The sequence below is a fragment of the Phaethon lepturus genome, unplaced genomic scaffold, assembly GCF_000687285.1.
Source record: "Phaethon lepturus isolate BGI_N335 unplaced genomic scaffold, ASM68728v1 scaffold46680, whole genome shotgun sequence".
NCBI classification, from domain to species: domain Eukaryota; kingdom Metazoa; phylum Chordata; class Aves; order Phaethontiformes; family Phaethontidae; genus Phaethon; species Phaethon lepturus.
This window is the reverse complement of record NW_010512053.1, coordinates 1-8,500: the sequence shown is the minus strand read 5'-3', so window position 1 is coordinate 8,500 and position 8,500 is coordinate 1. Positions and strand designations below refer to the sequence as shown.

At 44.7% G+C, this 8,500-nt stretch overlaps 1 protein-coding gene across 1 annotated transcript in view; it reads left to right on the top strand.

The window, feature by feature from the left end:
* The window catches only part of TGFBI (transforming growth factor, beta-induced, 68kDa), a gene marked incomplete at its 5' end in the record, with an annotated part of 11,251 nt that extends 3,923 nt beyond the window's left edge, over nucleotides 1–7,328 (top strand). The window contains 11 exons of the mRNA XM_010285651.1: nucleotides 547–688; nucleotides 1,282–1,494; nucleotides 1,643–1,780; nucleotides 2,017–2,162; nucleotides 2,330–2,466; nucleotides 2,994–3,124; nucleotides 5,042–5,166; nucleotides 6,096–6,198; nucleotides 6,410–6,489; nucleotides 6,871–6,895; nucleotides 7,062–7,328. Coding sequence (XP_010283953.1) covers nucleotides 547–688; nucleotides 1,282–1,494; nucleotides 1,643–1,780; nucleotides 2,017–2,162; nucleotides 2,330–2,466; nucleotides 2,994–3,124; nucleotides 5,042–5,166; nucleotides 6,096–6,198; nucleotides 6,410–6,489; nucleotides 6,871–6,895; nucleotides 7,062–7,117 — 1,296 coding nt within the window. The remainder of the gene's footprint in view (nucleotides 1–546; nucleotides 689–1,281; nucleotides 1,495–1,642; nucleotides 1,781–2,016; nucleotides 2,163–2,329; nucleotides 2,467–2,993; nucleotides 3,125–5,041; nucleotides 5,167–6,095; nucleotides 6,199–6,409; nucleotides 6,490–6,870; nucleotides 6,896–7,061) is intronic.
* Between the last annotated feature and the right edge of the window lie 1,172 nt (nucleotides 7,329–8,500).

The following is an 8,500-nucleotide window of genomic DNA, read 5'->3' as shown; positions in this document are numbered from 1 at the left end:
GAAAGAAGTGTCTGATATCAGCGCAAGCAGGATTTTGTAAGAATAATTGTCACCCTGTTACTGCTGTCGGTGAAGAGATGTAGACTGAGTCTATCTCCTCACTCTCCTATGGGAATCTCAGCCTTAGGAAATATTAACTGTTCAGATTTGATGAGTGCTCTTTTATTTGCCTTGGTATTTGCCAAGTTAAGGAATAACTTCAAAAGCCCAGGAGTTTTGCAGTTAGCCAGCTGCGGGTTCAGATCTGAATTATTCACTGGAACTACTGTGAGCCTTTCCAGGCATATCGGGGTATTCAAACGAGCACTCAGTCTTGCCAAAAAAGGGCTCTTGTATTCAAATTTCTGGAGCACAAGAGAACGGCGGGGCTGGGTCAAATTTATAAAAGGACCAAAGTGCTGAAAGAAGCTATTCAGGATTTTTTGTAAGTCCTCCGAAATTATAAAAGCCTTAATAAATCTGGCCCTTAGTGTGTGCCTGGACGAAGATGCTGACCTTTGTATTCTGGCTGAATGTCTTTTACCCTCTCTTCTCATTTCTCCGAAGGCTGCTGTGGCTGCTTCTGACCTCAACAGCTTGCTGGAGAGCGAAGGCCAGTATACTCTCTTGGCTCCAACCAACGAAGCCTTTGAGAAGATCCCACGAGAAACACTGAACAGGATCCTGGGGGACCCAGAAGCCCTGAGGGGTAAGTGCTTGTTTACTGAGCCCATTGAGAGACTGAAGAATATTTTGCAGTTCTTCTAAATTCCTTCTCAAGGACATCTGAATGGCTTCTTGATACTCTCTGACAACAGCTGCAGTGAACACATTTGACAAACTCCAGCTTTTTACACTGGACAGCCCATTCTTTGGATGTAGACATGGTAGCCGTGTAGGTGTGGCAGAGAAGGTGTTAGCCGGGTGTGGAGGAGGGGGCTGAAGCGGTCCCTTTTCTGAGATTTCCTTTAGCACTCCTTTATGGGATCGTGAGTCCCAGTCCAGATGCCAGAAAACTAGTATCCAATCAATGCGTCTGCCCCTGACAAGTGAGTCAAATAACCACACAGAACCTTTCTAAAGTTTACAAAGGTGTATAAAAATTACTCTTTTTAGGCACTTCATTTCACAGGCTGCTGAATTAAAATCAGCACAATTTAAAATGACTGCACATCTTTTGGAGTAGAGCCCCATGTAGTGCTGTACAGGAGAGGCCCTTGCAGTTGAACTGGACCCCTAAAAGCTGCAATAATTTTATAGTTGATTTTTTCCAGCTCACTAAGACACTTGCTTCTCTTATAGCCCGGCTGAACCACCACATCCTGAAGTCAGCCATGTGTGCTGAGGCCATCATTGCTGGCCTGACGATGGAGACTCTGGAAGGAACCACCTTGGACGTGGGCTGCAGTGGGGAAGAGCTGACCCTCAATGGGAAGCCCATCATCGCCAACAAGGATGTCCTGGCTACCAACGGCGTCGTACATTTTGTTAATGAGCTGCTGATCCCAGACTCAGGTACTGGTGCCCCTCTGCATCTTTCTTTCTTTTGTCTTTCTTTATCTATTTTGGAAAGGAAATACTGGATTTAGAGGGTGTAGGTACTCCATAGTGACGGGTAGATTGCCTGTAACACAAGGTTACTATGTGTTTCTTTTCTTTTCAGCCAAGACGCTGTTTGAGTTGGCACAAGAATCTGAAGTTTCCAAGTCTACGGACCTTTTCAGACAGGCTGGTCTCAGTTCTCATCTAACTGGCAGTGAGCAAGTGACCCTCCTTGCCCCAGTGAATGAGGTGTTCAAAGGTAAACTGGGGAGTAAATCCCTTTCTTCCATCGGTTTGGGCCACAGATCTTCGAACAGTCTTCAGCCAAGTTTCAGTGCACAAGTGTGCAAATCCTCTCTCAAATGCCTCAGCTATAGGCAGTGGCATCTAGCTTTAAAATTAAAAACCGCTGTGGGTAATACTCTGTAGTTGGACTTTGTGTCTCATTGGTCGTTTTAAGTGAATCACTAGTTCTTTCCATACGTTTTGCTGCAGATGGACTCCCCATTGTTGACAGCAACATGAAAAACTTGCTTCTGAACCACATTGTTAGAGACCAGCTCTCCTCTAAATATCTTTACCATGGGCAGAAACTACAGACTCTGGGTGACAAGGAACTGAGAGTTTTTGTGTACCGCAATGTAAGTTCCTGCAGTGTGCGGTGCTGTAGATGGCTGACTGAATGATGCTTGATGTCTGTAATGCTATGGCTACCATGTAAAAGGGGTTATTGAACACCGGAAAGTATAAACATTTCTCTTTCAAAGCATATGTTAATAACGTCTTTTTTCTGCAATTTTTTTTGCAGAACCTTTGCATCGAAAACGCCTGCATTGCTGCCCATGACAAGAGAGGAAGGTTTGGGACCCTGTTTAGCATGGACAAAATGTTGACTCCACCGTCTGGCTCAGTGATGGATGTTCTCAAGGCAGACCATCGCTTTAGGTGACCTCTCTGCTCTTCCTAAGTGCTAGTTAGGAGCAGAACAGCTGCCAAAGCAGTTTCTGTTTATTATGGGTCGTAGTCATGACTATATATATATTTTTTTTAACATAGAAAGACCATCCAAAACCATGGTCTCATCCCTAAATTATAGGGAGCGAGACTTCAAATAACCCTTCAATGAACTGTGAGCCAAGAGTGTGTGGTCCTCCTTAATACAGTAAGAAGCTGGCTCCAAAGCCATCGCTGCCCATCAGAGCCGATGTGGTCAGGCCTCTCTGGCTCCTCACTACCATTTGGTCCCCAAGGATTCAGCATTCCCAGGTTACTTTGTTTTTTCTCAGATGTTCTGGTTGGACCTCACAGGCTCATTTCCTACCTAACTAACATTTTGGTTAATTGATTTGCTGGACCCCAGCAGGATTTTGCAGTTGTAACTTCACAGCTCGCTCTTGAACACAACATGCAATTGCTCAAAGACTAGCAAAAGTAATTTGTGGTGAAGTGTTTCGTGTATGTTTGTCTTGCAGTACGTTGGTGGCTGCAATCCAGTCTGCAGGTCTAACGGAGAACCTGAACAGGCCAGGTACCTTCACTGTGTTTGCTCCAACAAACGAGGCTTTCCGAGCCATGCCCCAAGGGGAACTGAACAAACTAATGGGTGAGTATTTAGATGATCAGCTGCTGTGTCTTATTGGCATGATGTGGGAGAACTGGCTAAATGTCTCCGCCATATCTCATTCTTTGACCCTGCCTGTTGGAAGTGTGGGCTTCCTACACAACTGATTTGGATAAGCCCTATCCAGCAGAAGGCTGAGGATGCACAGAGCGGCACTGAACTCTCACACAAAGCGTAGGCATGGGTTTATACTTTCCTTATGCTTGGCAGACGTGTTTGTAAGTGTGCGCTACAGACTTACTGTGACCTTAGTTTGGCTGTGCTGGTTGGTGTAAGCAATGTAATTCAAAGGCGTTGAGTCAGAGGAACCGATGAGGACTCTGCCTTTCTCCAGGACAATAGAAGTGAGAATGGGCTGTCAACCACATAAGATCAGGGTGTCTAAAGTAAGTTCTGCAAATAGAAAACCTGGTCCTCATTCAGCCTCAAGTTACATTCTATGAAATTTAAGTAATGAAAGGATGGAGCTGTTGTTCCATCTGTGTGTACATGGACAAAGCAGAAAGTCCAGTCTGATCCTGAGAAGGTCACAAATATTCCAGTCTAGCACAAATGAAGACCAATAACCTGAAAAGCACGGCCGTGCAGGCTGGGTGTGGAAAAAAGCACGGGAATGTTTAGTAACGCTCTTCTGGATAAGCAGCACGATCTTTTATTTTGCTCATGTTGAAAACCGGCTGTGGTTGGAAACAATGTCAGGTATTTGAGTGTAATGTCTTCTTGTCATTAAAGCCCAACCAAACATTGACATCATAATTTGGGAAGCATCTGCCCATGGTAGCTGGTTATCCTTTTAAGTGCAGGGATGAGGAACTGGTAATATCAGACTGCACATCCAGTCTAGTGCTTAATGTATAAATATTTCAGAAGTGTTTTGCAGCTATTGTAAACGGCTGCAGGAGTGAAGTATCCCAGATGCGGACACTTCAGATGTTCTTCTTTTTTCACACAAATATTTAGCTTACGCTCCTGAAGAAGAAGTGAAATATGCTGGTGAGGATGTGCAGTGTGAACTGTGGCCACCCTAGGAAAACTGTAATGGAAACAGGCTCGCAGGGTGTTCCGATATGGGCAGTGAAACAAGAAGTCCCCCTGGCTGAAGGAGCTGCTCTGGTTTCATAGGTACCATCTCTGGTGGCCATCTTTTGCACCAGCTGTTGCCCAGCTCCTGTCTGTGGGTTTTGCCAGCGACACTGCATCCTCTAAAGGAGAAGATGGAGGAGGGCTGCTGGCCTGTGCTGTGCACATCTCTTCTGGAAAATAGATGGCGAAGGGGAAGCATATTATCTTCCTAAGATCTGCTTCAAAGTGCAGCTAGATGAGTAGAGACGCAGTGGGGTGGGGATCAGGCCAGCAATCTGCAAGCCATTAGTGACATTTCTCCCGTGCTTTTCCCCTTCCTACCCAGGGATTCTGCAGTTCCAGCTGTGAAGATTATTGCCAAATGACGCTGGCATTGGTGAAAATAGTGATGTTTGCAAAGACCCGAGTGCTCTATCTGTTTCCTTATCTCGCACAGGCCTTTTTTCTCCCCGTAGACTTCCTTGGGGAGTGAAAGCAGCAACAAAAGCAGGTTCATGCTGTGCAGAGTGAGAAAATGAAGGACTTAAAAATAAGAGATGGGGATTTTGTGTGTAGGGCAGGTTTGGTACGTACCAAGGTGGGACATTGGAAGAGTGTCCTGGACTCGCGGGGATCCTGGCCTGTCCAGGCAGGAATGGCCTCAACGTCCTAACAAGCTCCGACCAAGGTCCTTCTGCCCCATCTTTTCAATGTTACATGTTTCCCTTGCACTTCTAGGAAATCGTGGTATTTTCCATGTAATCTCATTCCAGCACGTGAAATACGGGAAGCAAGCGCCGATGCTGTGTTGTAAATGCAAGCGCTTTCTTCCCCCAGGTAATGCCAAGGAGCTTGCCAACATCCTCAAGTTCCACGTGGCTGATGAGATCCTGGTGAGCGGCGCAGTCGGTGCCCTTGTGAGGCTGAAGTCCACGCAGGGAGATAAATTGGAAGTCAGCATGGTGAGTCACCTCGGATGGGGTTTTGCAGTCAGCAGGACTGTGGTCTGTGTTTAGCTGTCCGTGTCGAGGACAAAAGTATGTCTGTGCTCATCTGGATTGTATGGGAACCTCTTCTAAATGTGCGCCCAGTCCCACCAAACAGTGTTTCTTGGGCTGTAGCGGAAGGACTGATGACGTGTTCAACTCAACAAGCTGGCGGTCTTGAAATGTGGTTTTCTTCAGCTTTCTCCCCAGAAGACCAATTATAAATGACTTCCAGGAGCTGTTATAAATTTAACCCTGAGTCATGGGGGAAAAGCATAAATAAATTAAACGAATAGCTTGTTCAGCTAACACATCTTCTTTAGTGTAACGAAAATGATCTCTGCATGGGCTCCCTTAACGCAGCAGGCTTTATTTAGATGTATAATTTAATTTCACCAATTCTGCACTATGTTAAGAGAATGTAGGATCCTCTATTGAGGAAAAAAAAATATATTTCAGAAAATAAATAACCATGACCCACTCTGCATAAGGAAGAAAATGCAGGACAAAATGGAAAGGCCAGGGTTTCCAAGGGCATTGGGTTGGCCAACTTGCATGCTAGACTCTTCCCATGTCCACTCCTGATGCCATCAGCCATCTTGGCACGAGCAGCAGTGCCCGCTGCCACCATGGAGCTGGTGGCTGTGCTCCGCTGCCACAGGACAGCGTTCCCAGCCAGCGCACCGCGAAAGTCCGTGCTGCGAAGCCTGCCAGCCACTCCAGGACAAACTGCTCAGACTATAATTTGGTTTTATATTCTGCTTAATTGGCAAGAGGAACGAAAACGCCTACAGACATCCAGTAAATGAATGAATGCAACGTGAGGGCTTTTTTAATAAAATTGGAAACCATGGATGACAAAAGTTTCTCATTCTCTACTTTTTTTTTTTTCTTTTCCTGAACAGAAAAACAACGTAATACATATCAACAAGGAGCCTGTTGCTGAAAGCGATATCATGGCCACGAATGGTGTGATTTATGCCGTGAACTCTGTCTTACAGCCTCAGGGTAGGTCCACGGTTAGAAATATCGAGAGCCACACCGTTACAGCAGAGCCGCTTTGGGAGGGAGAGGTGACACATGGCAATTGCTTCAGTTTATAGAGGAGGATTAGTCTGTTACGGGATTTTAAAAAATCTCCACAACCTCCAAAATATTGAAAGGAAGCAGCCCGTGTGCTTTGAAGAGTATTTCAGTGCTATCTATGTCCCACCTTTAGCTTCAAGGCCGCAAGAAAGAGGTGATGAGCCTGCAGATCCCGCATTAGAAATCTTCAAACAGGCATCTGCGTTATCCAAGGTAAAAGACAAAAAAATCCCTCACTTTAGAGCTACTGAAATTACATTTTGGTAGTAACGATTGGAAGATGATGTCACATTCAGATTTTGACTTCCAAAGGGAGTATGTTTCATGGAATGACCAGTCCTCTCTTCTTACATGATTTAATTATATAAGAAATAATACATTTTGCAACATGAAGCCTACAGTTTGCAGCACACTGTGAATGTAACCGTGGCACAGTGCTATCTTGTGTCAACCTCCAGTAATGTACACGGTACTGAACAGTCGTTCATCCATAGTTTTGGGGGAATAGGATAAATATATTGGCATGCAAACTGTTCTTATAACTGTCGGAGATTTGTTGTATTTATGCAAACCTTGTATGTTCTTTCCATGCAGGTTTCTCAGAGAAATCCTCGACTAGGTAAAACGACTTCTCTAGCTTGTTTCTAATTTCCATCGTATGTCCCTGTCCCTTAGAGAGGTTTATCCTGTTGTCTTGCTGCAAGCAAGATGTAGCATAACTGGGAGGGGAGGGAACAGGGAGATGCTGCGTGTTTGTCCCACCCAACTCGGTCTTCTCCTTGCAGCACCCGTCTACTCCCGGCTACTGGCGAGGATGAAGGAGAACTCGGGTAGATTCTGAGCTGCGGCGTGAGCAGCTGCAGTCAGCGTCTCCACCCCATCCGCTCCGGCTGACAGCTAAAGAGAAGGAGAGAATTGTTTTTAAAAACCAAATATCACCCTTAAATTTATTTTTGTTTCCAATGAAATGGATAGGAAAAATGAAAGCCATATAAATGTATATATTTTAAGACCATTTTTATTTGGTTTTGACCTTAAAGTTCCCACACTGATAGGTTTTGGGTTTTGGTTTTGGTTGTCTTTTGTTTCTTTTGTGTTGCTGGTTTTTTGGGTTTTTTGGGGTTTTTTTGTTTTGTTTTGTTTTGGGTTTGTTTGTTTGTTTGTTTTTGGTTTTGTTTTTTGGGGTTTTTTTTTGCAAACTAGTCACTAATTTGCAATTTTTAACAGACCCAGTTTGGGGCTTGATATGTACTACATGGGCAGGTCCTTAATTCTGCCCTGGTTCAGGAGCTCAGGGAGATGCTCAGAGCTCGCCTTGGTGCTGTCTCACTGGGGGAGACCGAAAGGGGCTGAATTAAAGCCTCTTTTCCAGGCTCCCAGTCATACCTGCTGGCACTGCAAACTCCAGGCCCCCGAAGCGGGAAGCCAGGTATGATCTCACTGAAAACCCTTTCCAACCCAGTGCCAGAATTGGGAAATTTTGCCCAGAATGACTTGGCAGGAATTGTGTATGTTCAGCTTTCTGAGCAAATACATCACCCAGGGCCAACTGTGTGGCTGGGCGAACAGCAGTTGCTTTGGAGGAAGTAAATTTGCTGAATTCATTAACCATTACCCAAGCAATTTTTTTCCTTTTGTTTTGTTTTTTGTTTTTTTTTTTTTAAATAAGCATGTGTTTCCTTCTTCCTCTGTGTTTTAAAAGTCTTCCATGAAATTCTGAATTGAAGGCTTTTAACAAAAGCCTCTCTATTGACATTGAGAAAACTGCATAATAATAAGCTATGGTTCTCTTTTTTTTTTTTTTTAATTGGGTTTTGTTTATGCCTATGGGTTTTAACTGTGCTGCGTTTTGTTCACGAGATTGAAATGAGAGTTCTCCCTGGCCGAAGCCTTCCAGTAAATGATTCATTTTTAATAATGGTTCTTTTTTTAATAAAAACTAAAAATAAAATCAAAAATATAAATATGACAAGTGATGATAATGCTTGTTTGGTTTTTCATTTGTTTTGAATTGCCTGCTGGCACAGTTTGACCACCTGGGCACCGGGAAGGAGGCGGGTCAGCTTCGGTCGCATCAGTATTTACAAGGCTACTAGTTACTGGAGGGGCAAGGCAAAGTGTTTCTGCTCCCCAGTGCTGGCCTGTCGTCATTTTTCGGCGGTGCGTCCATCAGCAGTCGCCGTCGGGCACTTGCAGGAGCGCAGGGCGGCCGCGCGCATCCCTC